The sequence below is a fragment of the Euprymna scolopes genome, chromosome 2 (assembly GCF_053919585.1).
Source record: "Euprymna scolopes isolate OS-2025 chromosome 2, ASM5391958v1, whole genome shotgun sequence".
Classification (NCBI taxonomy): Eukaryota; Metazoa; Mollusca; class Cephalopoda; order Sepiida; family Sepiolidae; genus Euprymna; species Euprymna scolopes.
The window spans coordinates 106691449-106717791 of record NC_136483.1 but is presented as its reverse complement, the minus strand read 5'-3'; the positions used below and the strand labels follow the sequence as shown (position 1 = coordinate 106717791).

The following is a 26343-nucleotide window of genomic DNA, read 5'->3' as shown; positions in this document are numbered from 1 at the left end:
AGTAGGCGCAAGCAAAATCTAGGCCACCCAGCATGGTGTCCATAACTTGCTGGAAAATCGATGGTGCGGCCTTGACTCCGAAAGCTAACCTTTCAAACTTGTAGAATCCTCTGTGTGTATTTATACAGAGGAGTTTTGAACATTCCGCCTCGATGGGGATTTGCAAATATGCGTCGCTCAAATCCACCTTAGAAAATACTTTAGCACCGTTTAATTTGGTGAATATCTCCTCTGTGGGGAGTAATAGTGGTAATCTTTGAGGGCTGCGTTCAGACCCGTGTAGAAATCCGCACATAAACGAATCTGGTTTTTTTCTTGGTCACATATACGGTAGGGGCTGCCCAATCACTCCTGCTTACTTTCGATAGTATTCCGGCCTCTTCTAGCCGATCCAATTCCTTGTTGATTTTCTCTATTGCTGCAAATGGGACGTTTCATTTCTTCTTGAAAATGGGCAGAGTGTTCTCTTTTAGTTCAAATCTTGCTATAACCTTTGTACATTTTCCTAGTCCTGATAAGAATACTTCTGGGAATTCTACTTTTAACTCGTCCTTCAGTTGTTGCGCCTCCATATACGAGTCTTCTACCCTATGGCAGAATTTATTCATAGGTTGGTCCCACAATTCGAATCGCTCCATCCAGTCAGTACCGAAGAGCTTTTCGGATGTCCTATGTACATGTACTTTCAATTTTTTAGTAACAACATTTAAGGTCACCGGGAGTGTGAGCTCTCCCTCAAATTCCACTTTATCGCCTGTCACAGCTCGAGCTGATTTATTCGTCTTCCGCATGGTTGGTTTCCTTAGCCTTTTCCCCGTCTTAAGGTTAATGACGGATGAGTCTGATCCGGAATCCAATTGTAGATGCACAGTTTTATTTGCGATGTTAACTGTGCCATATTTGCACCGGCTCTTATCGTAATCCAAGTGGGATCTAGTCTATCGGACGCTGTTCCTGTCCTTGTTCTTCCTCACTGGATCGCTTTGTGGCCCTTCCTTCCACATTCGTTGCAGTACTTATCTTTGTAAAAGCACTGACTCGACCAATGTTTCCCGCCGCAGCAATAGCACGGGCCACTAGAGGATCCGGGTCTTGTGACTGGGCGGTACTTATTAGGTGTAGCCTAAGTTTTCTTACTTCCAGCTTTGCTTTTTCGGGGTGAGTATTTTTCCGGTCTGAAGGTCGTCCTTTTAATGAATGTTGCGCCTGACTCCTCGACGTGTCTCGAGTTGTTCCTTACGCAGACTACTCGTTGACAATCCTCGGCCAAATTCTAGAGGGTGAGGTCCTATTCGCTTTCAAGTCTAGAGAGAACATGTCTAATATCAGCGTTTTTGGATGAGACTAGACACTGCGCAAAGATTAAACACTTGAAATCATCTGCCGATAAGTCAGACAGACGGAAATCATCACAGTGTTTATTTACCACGGACGCGAAGCTACGATAATCGTCGTCGTCGTCGTCGTCGCTTTTTTGCATGTTAAAGCACTTCCATCTTTTACGAAAGAGCGTAGTATTCGGGCTGAACAGTTCGGATAAAAGTTTGACCGCTTCAGAAAATTCCAATTCACTCGTCTTCCTGAGGAGAATATAATCCACAAACATGCTATGTTCTGCGGTCCCTAATTTCCTCAAAAGTAGGCGAAGTTTTTTAGCGTTGCTCCACTCTTGACAGTCCACGATGAATACGTCCTCATATCTCCGATAGAAAGCGTCAAACCTCCTATCCAACTCCGGTGGGTAGTTGAACATTTCTATAGCGTTCCATATTGTACTTTGGGAATGAGTAATGCTGTCGTTTCTGTGTTCCGTTCTATCGAACATTTTTAGAAATATATATAGTTTGGGAAGTTTTTAACCTTTAAAACAATACAAGAACAAAACAAAAAAAAATTTTCATTCGATAGAAAACTATTTAGTCAGTAAGTCATTCAATCACCTGCAATCACTGCATAAACCTGCTCTCTCGAATTCACTATAGTAACAGTAACAATTTAGTTTTTAAAGGATCATAAGTTGTTTACCATGAATCACTGTTTCGGGGATTTAAAAACAAAACAGTATATTACATCATGGCTCCTCAGCAGTGTTGATCAAACACCACCTCCCTTAATCTTAGTAAAAAAATGTTACAAATATTAGATATAGCTTCCTATTCTTAGTTACTTTATCTGAACTATTCATGTTATAAAAATTAATTTCTTACCTGTGAGATTCATCTGTTTCCAAATTCAAAATGGGTATATTTTTTAATTTACCAGTATTGTATTTATAAGGTTAGGATGAATCCATTTAACTACTTATCACCCTCACTATGATTAGTATTTTGTATATTTACATTCTTATTTATTGAAAATTAAATATATATAAAAAGGTTTAAAATAGTTATACATATATACTTTTTTATATAAATACATTTTATACATTACTAATAAAGTGTTGGATTTCCTTTACTAATATATTCTGGTTAATTTTAAACGATTCAAAAGCATCAGGATAACGAACAAATGCTTTATTTAACTGTTTAAATATTTTAGTTTTATCCACACCTTGTTTTATCGTCCTTATTACTAAGCTAGAAACTGGCGGTATTAAATCTATTAATTTTAAAGTAACACGAGCTATTCTCAAAAACTCTGACATAATTGTTCCATTATATATATATATATATATATATATATATATATATATATATATATATATATATATATATATATATATATATATATATATATGGGAGGGGTGTTAAGGGTGGAAGATTCTTCTGCACGAAACTCATTTGACGTAAATAATTTTCATATGAAAGTTCAAACACAATTTTCTTTTGCTGTTAAATCTAATGGAAATGTTCACTTGGCCTCGTTTTATGCCAGTCAGAATATAATAAAATCAGCCCAAATATAAAAGTGACAACGTGACTTGATGTTGTTTTTATAATTTTTATATAAACTAGCTAAATTTTTGCTGGTTAGCACACGTAAGTGGCGTCTTGTTCCTCCCAGTTGCAACATCGGAGGCAACTTTCTTGTCTCCCTGACCGTTTGTTTACTTCTCCGTATTTTCTGAAGCCGGAAGATAGGTATTGAATCCTCTTCCTGCAACTCGCTTGACCCCACAGCCGACTCTGGAGTTGAGTGCAGTTCAACTTTCCTTGGGAAAAGAGCTATTCTTTGAAACACCATGAAATAAAGAAATAATTATCTTTTCTTTGTATCCCTTGTTCGAAAAATAAATGTCGTAAATTGTAATATGAAAAATCTTAACTTCCTTTTATGTCTATAATTTGTAGTTTGGGATATATATATATATATATATATATATATATATATATATATATATATATATATATATATATATATATACACATTCATTCAAACTCTACCGTGTTTTACCATTTGATAAAGTGGCAGTTTTAATCATTCAGAAGTGCTTTAAAGCTTCACCGTTCACTCATTTTCCGGCCAAATTTTAAACAATTATCACAGTTCATAAATAACCTTCTCAGCTAAATTGTGAAAAAAATTCAGTTTTCGTTCAGTAAAACAAAAGTTATGATGAATCTATTGGTGTTCAAAATCGTAAAAATTCGTAAGGAGGTGAGCGACGTTTTTATGACTGGTTTCCATAGCGATCATGTCGCTTCAGCGACTACTGTTGCTACTAATTCACTGCTGTCACGGAATCAGAAGTAACAATTGAAACAGAGAAAATAAAAACATGAAAGGGAGATAATTGCAAGGATTATCTTGAAAGCAGACGAGTGTCGTACATTGTTATTGCATATGTGTTTATGTTTAAACAAAGAACAAGGGGATTTATTGGAAGCCTGAAAAAAACATGCACTACAATAGAAAAATGCGAGCATGAAAAGTAATATGGTTAAGCTTAAACATGGAAAAGTAAAGGATTAGTTGTTAAAACTGGAAAAGAAAAGGACAAGATATTCTAGTAAAAAATATAATAAATTTATAACTTAAAATATTGCATTAAGAAATTTTTTAATTCAGTTTATAACTTTATATAATCAATTCTTAAATTACTAATACAATTTCTGGTCTAAACATTTGAAATTTTACATGAAGGGTATTCAGAGATAAGGCAAGTTTTTCATCGGTTTGGATCGAAAATTTTTAATTACCAATATATAAATGTATGTATGTATGTATGTTTGGATGTCGGCCTAAAACTTTCGACAGAGGCGACGGATTTTACCAAGATCAGTATGGTTTTAAAGTTTGACCTTTCATACAACAAATATCGAAAAATTGGCTAAAAACATTAATATCTTCACCTCCAACTAGGCAGTTTCTTACAAGGGGTCGCTTTTTTCGCCGATATTTTTGAAAGTTATTCTCTCCTTTAGATTGTCTAGCCTTAATTTAAGCTTATCTCACTTCAGATTTGGCGGTGGTCGTAAGTGCAAAGACGTCAGGTTTTTCCCTGTTCTTTTCCTCCTTTGCAGTACAGGTTCGAGCCTGCCTTCCTACTACCACTTTTTTTTTGCTCAACATACACATTCAAACACCCGGGCAACGGTGGACTGAAATGCTAGTACGTATATATTTTTGTTTAATCTATGAAAGTGAAAGTGTCTGTGTGTCTGTACATTTTCCTACGCAATAACTCTGTCAATTTTAAGCCTACAGACTCGAAATAAATTTGATATACAGGGTACTGAGATTTGGGAAAATCTTTCTATTCCGTTTTTGGGCTAGAAATTTGGCTGTTAAGGTGTAAATTTCAACGATTTGACCTTTGAGAACTCTACCAAACTCCTCCGCCAATTTTGGGTCTAGACACTTGAAATTTTAGATATAGGTTCCTTGGACATGGATCTAACTTAATAACTTGATTTAAGCCCAAAACAATACATTTTAAAAATTGGCCTCTGCGGTCCGTATCAAATTACTTAGACAATTTCTGGTCTAATCATTTGAAATTTTACATAAAAAGTATTCAGAGATAGGACAAGCTTTTTAATTGTTTGGGTCGAAAATTTTTTGTTACCAATATATAAATGTATGTATGTATGTTTGCCTGTCTGCCTAAAACTTTCTATAGAGGCGACGGATTTTTACAAGATCACTATCGTTTTGAAATTCGACCTTTCAAACGACAAATATCGTACAATTGGCTAAAAATATTAATATCTTTAGCTTCAACTGAGCAGTTCCCTACAGGGGGAGGGGTCACTTTTTCGCCGATATTTTTGAAGGTTCACTTTTATAGATATATAGATAGATAGATAGACTAATAGATTAAACAAAATATATATACGTATACATAAATATATATGGAAACAATTTTTGTTTACTGTAAAGATTTTACGCAAATATTATGCAAGTATAAATCATGTACAATATCTGCATGAATATGATTACACGTAATAGTTAACTCTAGATAATCATACCATAAGAAAACCGAAAAAAACTAATAGGGAATTAATCAAAATGAATGTTTAAAAAATATGCAAATTAGTTAGAACTTTTGCTAGTGAATGCATTTCCACAACCCATATATAACAACATTGTATTTTCTTTTAAAATAAACAGAAAAGCGGGGTTTTAATATGAATATCTATCATCATCATGATCGGCGGTCACTTGTGTCCGAGTAAGACTGTCCTCCGTTGTGGCTTCTGTGGGTCCTCAGGTGAGCATAGAGCCCAATCCTAGACCCAATTTGTCTGGTGCAATTTGGGCAGATAAAGGTAGTGGTGGTGGGGTGGGGTTGGGTGTGTCTGGTTGATAATCTGTCCTTTCTGTGCTTGCGTTTATCCTCAGCAGCTTGATTTAGGTCACTACTATAAAGCGCAGCACCTTCGTGAACAGCGCTCCTCCATGCCAACCTGCTCCCAGCTACGTCCTCCCATGTCTCAAGGTCCATGTGAAACCGCTTTAGATTTGCTTTGATGTTGTCCTTATACCTCATCTTTTGGCCACCCTGGGCACGCTTTCCCTCAACAAGCTGAGAGTAGAAAATCTGACAACATGACAACATGACCAGTCCATCTGAGCTGGCATTGAGCAACAGTAGCGGTGATAGTGGGAATGTCAGCCTCACTCAGGACGCTGGTGTTGGTGCGTCGGTCCTTCCAACTAATTCTGAGGATTTTTCGGAGGCATCTTTGGTGGTACGTCTCCAGGGTTTTTACGTGCCTCCTGTATGTGGTCCAGGTCTCCGATCCATAGAGAAGAGTGGGCAGCAAGACAGCTTTATATGCCATGATTTTGGTCTTTGCCAGAAGGTCACGGTTCTCAAATACTCTCTTCTTTAGCCTATATATCTATACACACAAAAGAAAAACGAATTTATAGGTGTAGAGATAGATAAGTGAGCGCGTCTGTGTGTGCCTGTGTGTGTACATTTTCCAACACAATAACTCTGTCAATTTACAGTCTACAAACTCGAAATTGGATATTCATGATACTGAGATTTGTAAAAATCTTTATGATCGGTTTTCGACCAGAAATTTGGTTGTTAAGGGGTCAAAGTTCAATGATTTTACCTTTGAGAACTCTACCAAACTTCTCCGACAATTTTGGGTCTAAACACTTGAAATTTTAGATATAGGTTCTTTGGACATGAATCTAACTTAATCACTTGATTTGAATCCAAAACAATAAATGTTAACGGTCATAATAGGGCTGAAATGCTAGTTTATCTATAAAAGTGAAAATGTCTGTCTGTCTTTTCTCTATGGTAGTTAAGGAAGACTATTATACAGAAAGGCAATACTTCACATATTCAAACTTTTTAATATATACATATGCACATAACCTTATGAACCCGAGCAAAACCGGGCGGAACTGCTAGTATATCTATTAAAGTGAGCGTGTCTGTGTGTCTGTGTACATTTCCCTACGCAATAACTCTGTCAATTTTAAATCTACAGACTCGAAATTTGATATACAGAGTACTGAGATTTGGGAAAATCTTTGTAATCCGTTTTCGGCTAGAAATTTTGCTGTTAAGAGGTCAAAGTTCAACTATGTGACCTTTGAGAACTCTGCCAAACTCCTCCCACAATTTTGGGTCTAAACACTTGAAATTTTAGATATAGGTTCCTTGGACATGGATCTAACTTAATAACTTAATTTGAGCCCAAAACAATAAATGTAAAGGGGTCATAATAGGAGTCAAAAATTTGACCTCCGCGGTCTCTACCAAATTTCTCAGACAATTTCTGGTCTAAACATTTTAAATTTTATATAAGGGGTATTCAGAGATATGGCAAGCTTTTTAATCGGTTTGGGTCGAAAATTTGAGTTACCAATATATAAATGTATGTATATATGTATGACGACAAATATCGAAAAATTGGCTAAAAACATTAATATCTTCACCTTCAACTGGGCACTTATCTACATGAGGAGTCGCTTTTCTGCCGATATTTTTGAAAGTCATCTTCTCCTTTCGATTGTCTAGCCTTAATTAAAACCTATGTCACTTCCGGTTTGGCGGTGGTCGTAACAGCAAAGACGTCAGGTTTTTCCCCCTGTTCTTTTCCTCCTTCGTGGTACAGGTTCGAGCCTTTCTTCCTACTACTACTTTTTTATTTTTTTTCTCAACACACACATCCAAAGACCCGGGCAACGCCGTGCTGAGATGCTAGTATATATATATATATATATATATATATATATATATATATATATATATATATATATATATATATATATATATGTAAACATAAATATATATAGAAAAAAGGACGGGATTGTACAACCATCACCCCGATGCGTAATTTCTATACTGATAGGTTTTTTGATATTGTTTCACTGGATTATTATTGATTGGCCACTAATTAACCAGATTATGAAAAAAATATTGAAAAAAACATCATTATTTCGATATTTGAAAGGGGTGCTCACATTTTAGTTACAGCATTCTGGTAAATCAGTCACCCATTTTGTAACCAATAAAAACGCGGGTATATCAAAACCATAGAAAATAAAAATTATATGAGCCTACCGCATTTTTAAGTCAGGAATATTTTTGTTTCTCAAAGAAAAAAAAAAGATAGAATGAAAATTACTTTTATTATTGTTTTTTTTTTTATGAAAATAAAGTTTCGAGTTTTGGGTTTGTTTGTTTTTTTTAACTTATTTAGTTTTGGGGGTTTATATTACTGTACACATAGATTCGGAAAAGTTGTCAAAAAAAACAAATATATAACAAATAAATGTTATCAAAGGCAATAAAATTTACTTTTCTACCTAAATGGATATGTTTTTAGAGTTTTTATTTAATTTAGCATGTTTTTGTTTTGTTTTTTAATTGTTTAAGTATTATAAATTTTACTAACATGCTGGAGAAATGTTTCATAATTTTCCATCCCGTTCTCAATTCTCATATCGTACGCCTCCCGATACATTGCTTCGTCAACATGCGACCATTTCATATCTCCCGAAGGCACTTCCGTATTTAGAAAAGAAAAAATGGGTGACCGATTTACCAGAACGTTGTAACTAAAAAGTGAGCACCGCTTTCAAATGTCGAAATGATTTTTTTTTTTTTTTCAATTTTTTTTCATAATCTGGTTAATTAGTGTCCAAATAATAATAATCCAGTGAAAAAATTTCAAAAAGCCTATCAGTATAGAAATTACGCATGGGAGTGATGGTTGTGCAACTCCGCCGAAAAAAAGCTTTGCGTTTACTATAATCTTTTTACGCAAATATTATGCAAGTGTAAATCATGTAGAATGCCTGCATGAATGCATATAGACATAACAGTTAACTAAAGATGATCATCCCATAAGAAAACCGAAAAGAACTAATAGGGAGTTAATGAAAATGAATATTTAAAAGAATATGCAAATTAGCAAGATCTTTTGCTAGTGAATGTAATTCCATGACCTATATATAAGAAGTTGTATTTTCTATTTAAATAAACAAAAAAAAAAGTCCGTCTTTTTTCTTCTTGGTCTTCGGGTCAAGATCTTTTTTCTCTTATCAAAGTGCAGTATCTGTTCCGGCAGGTGCTGCACTTAAGATAGTTTGTGCCAGTCAATGGAGGGGAAACCCTCTATACTGGGACAATTATTATTTTTGGTAACCAGAGTGACCCCTTTTAGGGGAGCTGGTTTTTACCTCACATTAAAAACGGCCTTGTGCCTAATTTGCTCAGTGGGGGAGCAAATAAATACCATCTGTTCCGGCAGATACTGCAATCACAGACCATATGTGGGGGCAACCCCTCATATAAGATCATTTCCCTTGTAGCAATCAGTTAATGGTCAATGTAGGGGAATCCCTTCATAACAATTGTCACTATCTAGTTCCTACTCGGGGGAGCTGGTCCCCTTTCCCTTCACTCTCCACATCAAAAGACGGTGTTGTGCCTAATTTGCTCAGTGGGGAAGCAAGTAAATAATTAAATAAAAAGAAAAAGACCTGTCTTTTTACTTTCTTGGCCTTCGGGCCAAGATGAAATTTAGTTTCTGTTTTGATGTTTCATTTAAGTAATTGGTCCTTGGTCAATGTAGGGGAAACCCTTCATACTGAGACAATTACTATTTTGGGGGGATACTGCCAGTGTGCCCTCTGTTCTCTCTTGTTTAAGGAGAGCTGTTTTCACCCACATTAAAAACGACCTTGTGTCGCATTTTCATTAGTGGGGAAACAAATAAATGCCTAAATAAATAGAAAAAAAAGGTTTTTAATATGAATATCAATACACAAAAAAACAATTATAGGAGTATAGATATAGATTACAATCAAGTCCATAATCATAAGGTTTCTTTTTCATCTTAGCTGTTGCAAACCTTTTTGCGGGATTAGTATCTCAAATGTGTCGCACACAGCATCCATTAGTTCGTCTTTTGGGATATTATTCTCGATATCATCTGAATATTGTTTCTTCATCTTGTTGCCTTTTGCGGATAAACTTGTGTCCCTTTACCAAGCAAATCATGTTCCTAGCCCGTTTATCTACTATCCCTGTTTCCTAAGTAAGACGTATTGTTTTTGAATGTCCGAAAGAATTTTTTTCCAACCTTGTGTACTAATTTTTTCCTCCTCGTGTACTAATTTTTTTTTTTTTTGTTTTGTTTTTTTAAGTTTATCAAACGCTATTTTAATTCTTCCTGTCAAGCATGGTTGGCGTCATAGAAGATTGAACATTGTTAATTAAGGTTATCTTGTACGGTATGTGCACGTTTCGCTTTTTTGAATGTACCTAAAGACTGTTTTGTTGTTGTTGTTGTTGTTGTTGTTGTTGTTGTTGTTGTTGTTGTTGTTGTTTTCTTGTGTTTTTGATTGTTTTTGCTTTGTTTTTGTTTTTTTCTTTTACAATTGCTTCTCGCAATTGTACGGCGCAAAAGTTAGACAGAATATTTTAAATTCATTGAGCGTGAATTGCGTCTGTTGTCTCAGCGACTCCGAATCGAGCGAACAATCCATGTAAAATACTAGTGGTTAATTCCAAAGTTATTTGCATGGAAGATCACCACTTATCAAGGCCCGGAGACCATTTTTGGATTAAGCATTGGGTAGACGGTGAAACAAGATTAGTGATAATGGAACTTGGGTAAGGCTTAATTATCTAAAAGGACAGCTCAACAGAAATATATTCACATTGGATTTTAAGACGACAATGTCAGCCGGGAAGCAGACCAAAGGTAGTGTATTCCACAAACGGGCACGTCTAGGAAATAAACTCTGTTCGTGGAATTTCCGTTCAGTTTTAGGCACAGACAGAGAGCGCAAAAATAGACTCGCAACGCCTCTTCCGTGAGAAAGAGGAAGTGCCGATACGAAATGGTCGTCGCCCACTAAATTTTGCAGACGGTTTTGTACCCTGGCAATACAGGAAAGGCTTTCTTACATTTTAATATTTATTGCCATTTTGTGATACTGTCTACCAATAGACATCATTCAGCGGGCTAACTAAATCTATGCGGATGTAGCAGTATCAGAATTTTGGGGGAATTTTTGACACCCCTAACAGAAAACTGCGAATAAAATATAGAAAACTCGTAATTTCTCTTTCTAAAGTGGGTTATTTATTTTCTTTATAGAATATGCTTCCAAAATAAACTATTTAAGTTGTTTAAATAATAATAGAAATATTATTTTTCATTGTTTAAAAAACAGTGTTTACAAAGTGCGTGCGTGCGCTCTGGGAGCCATTTTGTTACGTAATGAAATCAATTGATTTTTATGAGATGAATATTTTTCAATTTTTAAACTTTAAAAATCTATCAAAATTTTCCTATTTGTTCAATTGTTACGTTTTTTTCAGGGTGAATGTAAAATTTTATGCTCTTTCCGATAAACTAAATATAATATTTTAGACAAACGTTGTTTTATAAATTCACCCCCCCCCCATTTTTAAATGTCTATGAGAATTTTAATAATTAATTTTGGTTGGCACGTTTTATATCACAAATTGAAGATAAAACATGAATAAATAAAATACTCAAATTTAAAACAACAAAAAATATCACTTATCTGTAAATTTACCGGTAAAGTCCAAAATGTAAATCCTTCTTTTTTCGATAACCACGTGTTTTTTTTTTGTTTTTTGTTTTTTACGTGGAAGCTTAATTTTTGTTTAGAATTTTCCAGTCATTAATGGTCGGTCAGTGTATATTTTTATATTTAATTCCTGGTTTCCTTTTTTTCGATATAAAAAAAAAGACGAAACCCGATAATGCAGATTTATAGTATAATAAATAAAAAATTCAGGTATTTCTTTAAGATATTAAAAAAAAAAAAATAACATTGCATATCTTCGTCATTTCGTAATCCGTGTAAATCCAAAAATGAAAAATCCCAGTTTTCATGTACGATAGCGTAAAGGCGCCAAAATAAAAAAAGGACAAGTTATCTCCCTTTATTCATATAGGGTCAATATGAAGCCACCCTCGAAAATTCCTTTAAAATTACGGCCAAATCTGTTCATTGCAATGTGGCCATAAAGTGGGTGCCCATTTGACGTCACATCATTATAGAAAAGTGACCCCCCACTTTGTGATCATTTGTAAAAATTATCTTGGAAACTACTAGTTTCGTTTGCCGTATATATAAATGGTTATTTCCGTTTTCAGCGCCTCCGAAAACCTTTAAAAGTGGAAAATTTGAAGGAATATAATCCAATATCGAGATTAATTAGGTTTCTGAATTAGTGTTTTTTTTACACTTATAGGCTTCCGTACATAAGTAAGTGATAATGTTCACATCCGGTGTCTTTACAACTTTCTTGAAAGACACGCGTTGTCGCGATGTGTGTTGGAAAAATCCTTCCATTTAAAAAATACATGGAGTATAATACATAAATATGAATAAATTCTCATACAGGAAGATTAAAAGAAAGCATATCTTACTCATTAACCAGGTAAGTTCTTTATTTTGCCGTTAAAATAATTATCGTAAGATTCAAGTAATATGTTAATCGACAATCCGTGTAATGTTAAGTGAAGAAATCGAAGGAAAAATAAATAAAATTGTTTATTTCTCTATTAAAGCTTTTATGATATTAAAATTTGGTCTTTGCTCGTTTTATTGAAATAAAATTTACGGGTTTAAATTACGTTTTCATATTATTAAAATCTGATAGAAAGATAGGTGTATATTCAAAATGGCGACTCGGCTGAAAATTCCCCCAAAATTCTGATACTGCTAATGCGGATGTTAAACCAGGGTCGCTCGCTTATCGGGCAGGATCTGAACGTTATAGAAGGTGTCTTTAGTACTAAAAGCACAACCTTAGCATATTTTTACGACATCTTCAATGTTTTTATCCATGCTTATTCAAGTCACATAACTTCGTATGAAATTATTCTTTCTCGAAATATCCGAGTAACCGACAAGATTGTTTTTTAGTATTCTTTTCTAAAAATCTATAGAAATAACCACGTGATCGCCGTACATAATTACTTAATTACAGGTTGAATACAATATCGAAATATGTGGATGTTTTTCTTATATTTCATTTTTTATGCGCTTTAAGAAATAATAGTTTAGGATCTTTTCTTTTATTTCTTCGAGTGTTACCGGAAGCTCCCTAATGATGTTACATGAAGTTGTTTTTTTGTTTGTTTGTTTTTTTTTGGGGGGGGGGGTGCTTCCCATTCAGTTTATAGAAAGGTAATAACTGTGTTCGAGGAGTTCAGATTATTTTGGGATATGTTTAGATAATCAGTCAACATGGTTAGATTTGGACGAGGGCAGCTACTTCATTTTATAATTGAAATTGAGAATAGTTTCCCATATGTGTGTTCTGTTTGCAATATGCTTTGGTAAAACCTGTTTTTTGTTTTTGTTTTTGTTTTTCATTTTGATTTGTTTTTTTCCAACACAAATCCCTAGCAGTTATTTATTGCTGGTTTGGAACAAAAAGTGTATTCTGTAAAAAATACGGTGAAATTTGGTGGCCGCAAAAGTAATACTCAATTCTTCCTTCTCCGATTTGTGAGTAACTTTTCCGCAAGTAATAATGTACGAGACGCGGGAGTGATAGTTTTAGCGATCCGCCTTCTATTTTGTGTAATATGTGCAAACTAGCATTAATAACTATAATTATTTCGAAATATGGATTGTATTGGATCAACAATAATTCTGGTTTAGGGGTATTTTTTATTTTTTCAAACGCCTCCTGGCATTATGTCACCTAGAGCCAATGTTTTTCATTTTTTAATATCCCATTAAGAAGCTCTCGCAAACTGTGTATGTTTGGAATTAACACATTGTAATAATTTACTAAACCAAGAAAACTTTGTAGTAACAATACATTTTCTGGTACTAGCATATTTTCTTCTTCTACCATCTTTGTCTATAATTTGACCAAGATGTTTCACTTTTTCCATAAAAATAGCATTTGTCTATTTTCTATTTGAATTGATAGTCGTGGCTTCTCTTAAATATGTCCATTATTGTTAATTGGTACAATCTTAACACTAAATGGTAATTTGTAAAAATCGCTAGCTTGCAGCCCTCCTTGTTCACAGCTATTTGTAGATAATTATCGCTTAAATAAATCTAGTCAGAGGATAATGGCAATCGTTTAGTGCATGGTTCAATCTAGTGGAGAAATATGCACAAACGCTGGTCTCTTTACTTTTTTTACATAAATAGTAGGCGAAGTGGGCTCGTTTTAATCTATTTTCGATAATACTCCTTTTTTTTCATATTTATTTAATTCCTCATCAATTTATTTAAGTACGCTAATAATGTACTTCTTTTCTTAAAAACAACTGGTTGAATATTTTGTTTAATTCGACCTTGGAAATCATTTTACATCTTCCTAGTTCGCAAGAAAAACGTCCAAAAATGCTTACTTTTAATTCTTGTTTGAGTCTCTTTGCTGTGGTATTTAAAGTTTCAATGTATTGACAGAAGTGGTTGATTGGCATTCCATAATTGAAAATTCCTTATCCATTCCGAGCACAAGAGCTTGTTTGAATTGTTCATCAGAAACATTTTCAATTTCAAAGATTATTCTTTTAATATAACGCCATCGATTAGCTCGCTTTTAAAATTTATTTGATTATCAGTGACACTTTTAGCTATTGTTTTTAGCTCTCAGCACGGTTGTTTTTTGTTTTGTTTTGTTTTTTTTTGTTTGTTTGTCTGTTTGTTTGTTTTGTATTTTTTTATTTGCTCGGGACCGTATAACCAATGAAAAAAATGAATTTGGTTGTTCTTATGAGAGAGGAATTTTGTATGTTTATGTATTATTTGCTATTTCGAGCAAAAGAATATTTTACCTACATAAGACGGGTATTACACATATGAAATAAGTGTATCTTACCTAGGGTAGGTAATTTACAGCATGTATATGCAAGGACAGGTAATATGCAACACATTTATCTCATCAAATCCCAAGCGATGCCAGGTATTTTGCTAATATATATTCTCACCTATTTTATTCAATCTCGGGCAACGCTGGGTGTTTTGCTAGTATATATCTCAATCAATCTCATTAAATCCTGATATTCTGTTAGTATATATTTCAATCCAAGGCAACGCCAAGTATTCTACTAGTATATATTTGCATCTATCTCATTACATCCCAGGTGACCGTGTATTCTGCATGCATACATTTGCATGTATCTTATTGAATCCAGGGTGACTCCGGGTAATATGTAAGTATATATGTGGGCGTATCTCGTTGAATACCATAATTCTTGGATTGTTACAAATTTCGACAATTTAACCCACATTATAGCTCACCTGTCTAAAATAATAACTTTGAGACATTGTCTTGGCTGGTTTTTCATTACAAACACATCATCCAAATAACTCACATTGCATCATTTTTCATAATTTTTGGATATGTTACTAATTTCAACAACCATGTCACATCATTTAACTTACATTATCGCCACCACTCTTACTAAAATAAAAACTTTGATACATAGGCTATGGTATGTTACTAATTTCTACTATCATTTTTCATGAGTAAATTCATATTATCGCCCCCTTCTATCACTAAAATAATAACTTTTAGACATTGTATGGCTGGTTATTTCATTACAAACCCAACAACAAAGTAACTCACATTATATCATTTTTCATAATTCTTGGATATGTTACTAATTTCGACAATTATTTTTAATGAAGTAACCTAAATAATCGCGACCTCTTACTAAAATAATAACTTCCATACATTGTCTGGTCTGTCTACTTCATTACGAATACACCAATCAAATAGCTCACATTTCATCATTTTTCATAATTTTTGGATATGTTGCTAATTTCAACCATCATTTTTTCTGATTTCAATCACATAATCCCTCTCCTCTTACTAAAATAATACCGTTTGAGACATTTCTGGGCTGTTTATTTCATAACAAACACATCAATCAACTACCTTAGATTTCAGCATTTTTTCATAATTCTTGGATATGTTTTGAATTTCGACAATCAAATTTAATGAGTGCGCACATATAATCGCCCAATTCTTACTAAAATCATAAATTTGCTACATTGACTGGGATGTTTATTTCATTATAAACACACCAATCAAATAACTAAAACTTCATTTTTCATAATTCTTGGATATATTACTAATTTCAACAATAATTTTTCATGAGTTAATCCACATTATCGCCACCTCCTATTACTAAAATAACAACTTTCAGACATTGTATGGCTGTTTTTTTTTTTCATTACAAACACACCTATCAAGTTACTCACATTTGACCATTTTTCATAATTCTTGGATATGTTACTAATTTCGAGAATTATTTTTAATGAAGTAACCCAAATAATCGCCCCCGCTTTTTTAACCAATACGATACCCTTCCTCTTAAAAAAAATAACAACTTTGATACTTCTTCTAGCCTGTCTATTTCATTATGTACACACCAATCAAATAACTCACATTTAATCATTTTTCATAATTCTTGGATATGTTACTAATTTCGACAATTATTGTTTATGATTTAACCCGCATAATCGACCCCCTCCCTCTTACTAAAATACTTACTTTAAGACAATATCTGGGCTGTTTATTTCATTATAAAAACACCAATCAAATAACTTATATTTAATAACTTTTCATAATTCTGGGATATGATACTAATTTCGACAATCGTTTTTCATGATTTAACCCACATAATCCCCTCTCCTCTTGCTAAAATAATAACTTTGAGACATTGTCTCTGGTTATTTCATGATAAACATACCAATCAAATAACTCACATTTTATCATTTTTCATAATTCTTGGATATGTTACTAATTTCGCCAATCATTTTTCATTATTTAACACCCATAATCTCCCCTCTCTTACTTAAATAACAACCATGCGACAATGTCTGAGGTGTCTATTTCATTACAAACACACAAATCAAATAACTAACATTTCATCATTTTTCCTAATTCTTGGATGTGTTACTAATTTCGACAATCGTTTATAGTGATTTAACCGACACAATCTCGTTCCTCTTGCTAAAATCATACCTTTGAGACATTGTCTGGGGTGGTTATTACATTACAAACACACCAATCAAATAACTCATATTTCATCATTTTTCATGATTCTTGGATATGTTACTAATTTCGACAATCATATTTCATGAGTTAACCCACATAATCCCCTTTCCTCTTATTAAAGTAATACATTTGAGACATTGTCTGGGCTGGTAATTTCATTACAAACACACCAATCACATAACTCACATTTCATACTTTTTCACTTTTCTTAGATATAAAAAAAAAATATTCCCGTCTTTTCTCTCTTATTTTCCCTCTCTGTACTGTTCTAACCAAGTATGCTGACCTGTTCCACAAATCCCAAAATTCTCAACATGAAATATCTCAAAAAAAAAAAAAACATGAATAAACTTAGAACCCCATCCTCCAATGTAGACCCCTACTACCATGTCTCCTTCTCCAACGTCAGGGGTCTACGTTCCAACCTTCCAGAGGTTGAAACCCAATTACAGGAGACAAAACCAGACATGTTTTTCTAAGTGAAACTGGAATAGAGCCAACCACCTCCCTAGATGAGTTCAAAATTAATGGATACTCTAACTTAACATCTAAATCTGACCCCCAAGATCGCCATGGGCATGGAATATGTGCTTACATTAAAGCTGGCTTCCCGTGTGGCAGGGATATCTCAAGAGAAGACCCTAATTTATCTTATATGTGCTTCCGGGTTGCACTTGCTTACACCACCGCATTTATATTTGCCCACAACAACGGAGTTACTATTTTTAAGAGTATATCTGAGAAAATTGACCACATCCTGTCTGCTCATCCCGCGGCTAACATTCACATTTGCGGTGACTTCAATGTCCATAATGTGGAATGGCTGACCCACTCAAATAAGACTGATGATGAGGGGAGGTTCTGTTATGATTTTGCCATTGCCTATGACCTCACTCAGATTTTTCTCTCCACTTCCCTTGAGCTATGCTCATGTGCCATTCTATCTCCTCTGGGATCTTCCGACCACTCCGTTGTATCAGTTAAGATAAAAATGAAATATAATAAGTCTACAGACGTACCTCTCCACCGTACTGCATACCAATACTCTATGGCTGACTGGGATAGATTCCGTACATTCATATCTGATCTACCTCTCCATTCCATGTTTAAAAAGGATGTGTCCTCTATAGTATCAGACCTGACCGAATGGTTACTTGTAGGCATAAACCAATTCATACCATCCAAAAAATTCCAACAAAAACCTAACAGCCAGCCATGGTTCTCCCCTGAATGTGCTGCTGCCATTGCACACAGAAATCACTTTTTCTATAGCTACCAACATAATAGATGCACTGAGACTAAAGCTGCTTTCAGGACCGTCAGCAACCACTGCAAAAGAATAATAAAAATGCAAGAGAGCTTTATGCTCAATCTGTTAAATCCAAAGTAGCTGAGCAGCGGCTTGGTTCCCACCAGTTCTGGCAAATAGCAAATAGGATCCTGAACAGAAGCATGCATTCTATCCGAACCATTATCAATGGTCCAGAGGTCATCTCATCAGCATCAGACAAGGCCAAACTATTTGCCAAGAACTTTGCAGCAAATTCTACCCTATGCGACGAAGGCCATCAACTCCCCATATTTCCTCCTACAACACACAACATGCTAGGTAACATACAAATATCTGTGCATGATGTCGCTAAGCTAATCAAGAACCTTGATTCCGCTAAAGCAACTGGTCCTAATGGTATTCCAATTATAGTGTTAAAAAAGCTACAACCAGAACTTGCCCCAATACTTACAAAACTGTTTAAGCGTTGCCTAAAGGAGAAGTGCTTTCCAACACCCTGGAAAACCTCATCAGTATGCCCTGTATTTAAGAATTCAGGTGATAAGTCATCTCTATCTCAATACAGACCAATAAGTCTCCTGAGTGTCATGAGTAAGTTGCCGGAATCCATATTAAATAGAGAAATAGTCAACCACCTCAGCAGAAATAACCTTCTTAGTGACACGCGATATGGTTTCCGTTCTGCTAGATCTACAGCAGATGTGCTAACAGTTATATCACATAGAATTAGCGAATCTCTTGACAAAGGTTTCATTTCTAGGGCAATTGCTCTTGACATATCAAAGGCCTACGATAAGGTATAGCATAAAGGCCTACTTCACAAGATTTCCAGCTACGGTATAACTGGAAACGTTTTCTCTACCATTAAATCATTTCTCTCTGATAGGTTCATAAGAGTAGTGGTTAATGGGCAGAAATCAGAGGCCCACAGTATTAATGCTGGAGTCCCTCAGGGGTTCATCCTGGGCCCAACTCTCTTTTTGATCTACATCAATGATCTCCCAAAACACATACTAAAATCTTTCGTTGACATCTATGCTGATGACAGGACTATCTACGGCAACACATCAAAGGCCACAAATGACAACATTCTCTCTGATTCTCTCTCCTCAGATCTTGAGCATGTGGTTCAGTGGGGGAAGACGTGGCTGGTTACCTTTAATGCATCTAAAACCAAGCTCCTATCATTACATCATAAACGCTCTGATCCCCATCTGGCATCGATTGAAATGAATGGCTCTCGTCTAGGGGAGGCCCCATGTTTTGACAAGCTTCTGGGATTGACCTTCACTCCTGATCTGAAATGGAACACATACATCAAGTCTGTGGCCAAGGTTGCTGGGAAAATGGTGGGATCCTTCTACCGCTCCAGAAGATATCTCACTAATGATGCAATTCTCTATCTATATAAAAGTCAAGTACGTCCAAGGATGGAGTACTGCAGCCACATCTGGGCAGGAGCTGCTAAAAACAGCCTATCCTGCCTTGACAGAGTACAAAATAGACTTCGTAGCTTGGTGGGTGATGCCTTTTTCTCTTCCCTGCAACCCCTCTCCCACAGAAGAGACGTTGCGAGCCTGTCTTTGTTTTATCGTTATTTCCATGGCAAGAGCTCGTCTGAGCTCCATTCTCTGGTCCTCCCTCGCCAATCTTTCACGAAAAACACCCGACTAGCTGAAACTACTGTCAATAATATTCCCCACTTTTTATCCGTGCCTAAATCAAAACGTAGATTCCATGAACAAAGCTTCTTTCTTAGAACAGCACGGCTGTGGAACTCTCTGCCGCTTGCCTGTCCCCCCCCCCCGAATCCAACTTGGATGTCTTCAAGTCCAACACAAACAAATTCCTGACAAACTTCCCCCTTAAGTAATGACACCTTATCAAATCCCCAATACTATTACTACGATACTATCCCATTGATTACTGTACACACAATAACCCTTATCCCCGAGTGGCTTCTGAGCCTTGATAAGTGGTGACCCCATAATTCTTGGATATGTTACTAATTTCGACAATCATTTTTCATGATTTAACCCAAATAATCCATTTTCCTCTTACTAAAATAATAATTTAGAGTATTATATGGCTAGTTATTTTATTACAAACACACCAATCAAATAATTCACATTTCATCATTTTTCATAATTCTTAGATATGTTACTAATTTCGACAGTATTTTTTTATGATCAAACCCACATAATTGACCCCGTCCTACTAAAGAAATGATTCTGAGACTTTTTCTGGGCTGTTTATTTCATTATAAACACACAAATAAAATAACTTACATTTCATAACTTTTCATAATTCTTGGATATGTTACTTATTTCGACAACCATGTTTCATGAGTTACCCAACACTATCGCCCACCTCTTACTAAAATAATACATTTGAGACATTGTCTGAGCTGTCTATTTCATTACAAACACACTAATCAAATAACTCACATGTCATCATTTTTCATAATTCCTGAATATTTTACTAATTTCGATAATCATTTTCCTTGATTTAACACTAATTATAGCCTCGTTCTTACTAAAATGATAACTTTGATACATCATCTTGACTTTCTATTTCATTAAGAACACACCAAACAAATAACTCAAATATACTCATTTTTCATAATTCTTGGATATGTTACAAATTTTTACGATCATTTTTTTATCATGTAACCCACATAATTAAGCCCCTCTTACTAAAATAATCACTTTCAGGCTATATATGAGTTGTTTATTTCATTATGAACACATATAGCTTACATTTAATCACTTTTCATATTTCTTGTATATGTTGCTAATTTCGACAATCGTTTTTCATGATTCAACCCACATAATCCCCTTCCTCTTACTAAAATAATAACTTTGAGACATTGTCTGGCTGTTTTTTTGTTTTTTTTTTCATTACAAACACACCAATCAAATAACTCACATTTGATCATTTTTCATAATTCTTGGGTATGTTACTAATTTCGAAAATCATTTTTCATTATTTAACCCACATAATCCCCTTCCTCTTACAAAAAATACATTTGAGACATTGTCAGGCTAGTTATTTCATTACAAACACACCAATCAAATAACTCACATTTCATCATTTTCCATAATTCTTGGATATGTTACTTATTTGGACAATAATTTTTCATGATTTTACGACATAATCGCCCCATCTTCCTATATAGCGTATTCTGTTATCACAAATATCTACCTATCTTATCCGATCCCAGGTATTCTCCTAGGAAACATCCCACCTATCTCATCCAATCCCAGGCAACGTCGGGTATTTTGCTAGTACATATATCCATCTTTCTTATCCAATCACCGGCAACGCTTGGTATTCTGCTAGTACAAATATCCAGCTATGAAGCCACATCGAAGAGAGTTCACTGGCATAATATTACAATGATTGCATATTAATCTAATGGTATTCGAAAATAAAGCTACATCCAAGAGAGGTCACTTGCATATTATAACAATGATTGCATATTAATCTAATTGATATTCGACAATGATCTACATCCAAGGGAGATCACTTGCATGATCTAATGGTAGTCGACAATGAAGTTACATTCAAGGGAGGACACTCGCATATTATAACAATGATTGTATATTTATGTAATGATATTCGACAATGAAGCTACATCCAAGGGATGTCACTTGCATATTATAACAATGATTGTATATTATTCTAATGGTATTCGACAACAAAGCTACATCCAAGGGAGATTACTTGCATATTGTAACAATGATTGTATATTATTCTAATGGTATTCGACAATGAAGCTACATCCAAGGGAGGTCAATTAGATATTATAACAATGATTGTATATTAATCTAATGGTATTCGATAATAAAGCTACATCCAAGGGAAGTCACTTGCATATTGTAACAATGATTGTATATTAATATAATGGTATTTGAGAATAAAGCTACATCCAAGGGAGGTCACTTGCATATTGTAACAATGATTGTATATTAATATAATGGTATTCTACAATGAACTACATCCGAGGGAGGTCACTTGCATATTGTAACAATGATTGTATATTATTCTAATACAATCTGACAATGAAGCTATATCCAAGGGAGGTCACTTGCATATTATAAAATGGTTGTATATTATTCTAATGGAATTCGACAATGAAGCTACATCAAAAGGAGGTCAGTTGCATATTATAACAATGATTGTATATTTTTCTAATGGTATTCGACAAAGAAGCTACATCCAAGGTTGGTTACTTGCATATTATAACTATGATTCTATATTAATCTAATGGTATTCGACAATGAAGCTACATCCAATGGAGGTCACTTATATATTATAAGAATGATTTTATATTAAGCTAATGGTATCTGAGAATGAAGCTACATCAAAGGGAGGTCACTTATATATTATGACAATTATTGGATATGATTCTCATGGTATTCGACAATGAAGCTACACCCAAGGGTGGTCACTTGCATATTATGACAATAATTTTATATTATTCTAATAGTATTCGACAATGAAGTTACACGCAAGGGGGGTCACTCACATATTATAACAGTAATTTTATACTTTTCTAATGGTATTGGACAATGAAGCTACACTCAAGGAAGATCACTTGCATATTACACCAATGGTTGTATATTAATCTAATGGTATTCGAAAATGAAGCTACACTCAAGGGAAGTCACTTACATATTATAACAATAATTGTATATTAATCTAATGGAATTCGACAATGAAGCTACATTCAAGGGAGGTCACTTACATATTATGACAATGATTGTATATCAATCTAATGGTATTCAACAATGAAGCTACACCCAGGGGTCGTCACTCGCATATTGTAACAATGATTGTATATTAATCTAATGGAATTCGACAATGAAGCTACATCCAAGGGATGTCATTTGCATATTATAACAATGATCATATATTATTCTAAAGGTATTTGACAATGAAGCTACATCCAAAGGTGGTCACTCGCATATTATAACAATGATTGTATATTATTCTAATGGAATTTGACAATGAGTGAATAATATGAATAAGGCACCAGGCGGCAATATTAGTCAATCTTCATTATCATTCGGTTTTTATAAAATATGTCTATAGGGTTAGTGTTAGAAGGTTGACTAGTATTGCTGTTAAGATTTTGCTAAGATGATTTCTTCTACGAAAAAAGCACTACTAATAGAAATTAAAAATATCAAACAGGTTCTTATAAATAATTGCTTTCCGAATTATATTGTTGATCAACAAATTAAACTATTGTTACAGTCCCCTAAAAACCTTAACAGCAATACTAGTCAATCTTCTAACACTAACCCTATAGATATATTTTATAAAAAACCAAATGACACCAAATTTTAGAGTGGAAGAAAAAATAATTAAAAGCATCATACATAGATATACAGCACCTCTAGAGAACAATTCTAAGATTAGATTTATTATATACTATAAGAAGTATCGAACCCAGAACCTCATCGTTAAAAATAACTCCTCGCCGGTGACAAAAATGTTGGAGCAAACCAATATTGTGTACAAATTTCAATGCCTCTTAGGAGAGTGTAACTCCGAAAATAAAAACGCATATATTGGACATACAAAAACAACATTGTCCCGTCGATTAACGATGCATTTGAATAGTACTAGCTCAATATACCAGCATTTAATAAATCAACATAGCTGTCCCCCCTCTAATCTTAGAAAGGTCCTCGTGGACAACACAAGGATTTTGCAATGAGAAAGTAATTGTAAAAAATTAAAAATACTTGAAGCACTATATATAAAAACCAAGCACCCATCTATAAATAGCATTAATTTTGAAAGTAGCAATAATGTGCTGAAATGTTTAGCATAACCAGTATACGACTGGTTTTACTAACATTGCCTTTTATCATCCTAATTTTTAATCGAGTTTTTTATCACTCGTAAATGTATATCTTAATCAACTATTCATTGACTCTTTTTATCATTCGTAACTATATATTTCACTTCTATTTTTAATATTTTATCTCCACCTGATGATGATTCAAGAAAGAATCAAAAGCGCTTGTGTGAACCATGGAACATTTGTAAATACCTTCCATCTTGAAGTTAAAAAAATCTTACGAAAGATCGAAAAAATGAAAAAAAGAATTACTAAGCAAGGTATCTCTGTTGTTTTTTAATAATGTTTGCCTGAATGAAGGAATGGTGCCTAAATACACTAATTTTATACATATATATATATATATATATATACTAGCATTTCACCCCGGCGTTGCCCGGATGTTTGGATGTGTATGTTGAGCAAAAAAAAAAAACTGGTAGTAGGAAGGCAGGCTTGAACCCGTACCGCAAAGGAGGAAAAGAACGGGGTAAAACCTAACGTTTATGCTGTTACGACCACCGCCAAACGATATTTTTTAAAAGTAAGCTAGACAATCTAAAGGAGAGGATAACTTTCAAAAATATCGGCGAAAAAAGTGACCCCCCCTGTAGAAAAGTACCTAGTTGAAGGGGAAGATATTAATGTTTTCAGCCAATTTTTCGATATTTGTCATATGAAAGGTCGAACTTTAAAACGATACTGAGCTTGGTAAAATCCATCGTCTCTATTGATAGTTTAAGGCAGACATGCAAACATACATACATACATACATTTATATATTGGCAACTAAAAATTTTCGACCCAAACTGATGAAAAAGCTTGCCCTATCTCTGAATACCCTTTATTTCAAATTTCAAATATTTAAACCAGAAATTGTCTGAGTAATTTGGAAGAGACTGCAGAGGTTAATTTTTTTTAACTTTGACCCTTATTATGACCCCTTAACATTTACTGTTTTGGGCTCAAATTAAGTTATTAAGTTAGATCCATGTCAAAGGAACCTATATCTAAAATTTCAAGTGCGTAGACCCAAAATTGTCGGAGGAGTTTGGTAGAGTTCTCAAAGGTGAAATCGTTGAACTTTGACCCCTTAATCGCCAAATTTCTGGCCAAAAACCGATCACATCGATTTTCCCAAATCTCAGTATCCTGTATATCAAATTTCGAGTCTGTAGACTAAAAATTGACAGAGTGATTGCATAGGGAAATGTACACAGACACACACACAGACACACACACAGACACGTTCACTTTTATATATATATATATATATATATATATTGTAAAATGTTTTTGACTCCTAATGGGTGTAGTTAAAATGTGGCACAAGGTCGGAAAGTGGGGATCCAGCAGGCTCCCCTAAAGGAGGGGCACTCCTGCACGTGTAAAAATTGCCTGAGTAACCTCGTCGGCATTCCTCGGTAGAGGCGCCTCAGGCAGTAAGCTACAAACTTACTCCACCGGAAAGCCCAGTGGCAAGGCCTGGGAGGGTGGACTTCCTAGGTATTACCCAGGCGGCGTACCTCAGTCCAACAGGTGCTGGGCCGGTTCCCGGCCCCTCACCTGTTGGGATGAGTGTCAAGTGACGAATCCTTGATGAGTACTTCTACCCTGTCTCCCTGCAGCCGAAGCCGCTAGGAGACCTTCCCCATCAGACGAACTGATGGGTGTATGAGACGAATGGATTCACCAATCATTTTTATAACCAACGGCTGTGCTAAACAGCCAATGAAAACGTTTAAAAATTATTATAAAAATTCTCGAATTTTGGATTCAATCAGTTCGCTGTTAACTACGCCATGGACCACATTTGATTCTTGGCCACCATCTTGGTTACTGATCTGAAATACGCCGCCATCTTTGTTCAACACAATGTCTCAAAACTTAACAGGTTAGGCGCCCAGCCACCGTCTTTTCTTTGGCGGATCGGAATCTAAATTTGAATTGTGTCAGGTAAAATTTCTGGGATATCTAAGGATTCGAAAACTACACAAAGTCATACAATCTCCAACAGAGAATCCAAATGACCCCGAATTTCTCAAAAAGAACGCAACTGTTTTTTCAGAACTGATTCAACATTTAGACGATAGAAGTCTGTCTCCGATTATAAGGGATGCCTTGGATGATGGAAGGAAAGCATTGAACATATTAAGAGAACATTATTTATCATAGGGAAACCAATAATAATATCCCTATATACAGAATTAACATCTCTGAAACGTAACGAGGATGAAACGATTACCGACTAGG

At 34.7% G+C, this 26343-nt stretch overlaps 1 protein-coding gene across 7 annotated transcripts in view; it reads left to right on the top strand.

Annotated features, from left to right (window-relative positions):
• Positions 1-26343, top strand: part of LOC145294031 (uncharacterized) — a 100143-nt gene that overhangs the window by 55540 nt on the left and 18260 nt on the right. For 3 of the 7 annotated variants that reach the window (XM_080141047.1, XM_080141025.1, XM_080141015.1), the window contains exon 2: positions 4401-4552. The exons of the other annotated variants lie outside the window; for them this stretch is intronic. In XM_080141047.1, the coding sequence (XP_079997173.1) occupies positions 4547-4552 (6 nt within the window). In that variant the 5' untranslated portion in view covers positions 4401-4546. The remainder of the gene's footprint in view (positions 1-4400; positions 4553-26343) is intronic. 7 annotated transcript variants of the gene reach the window in all.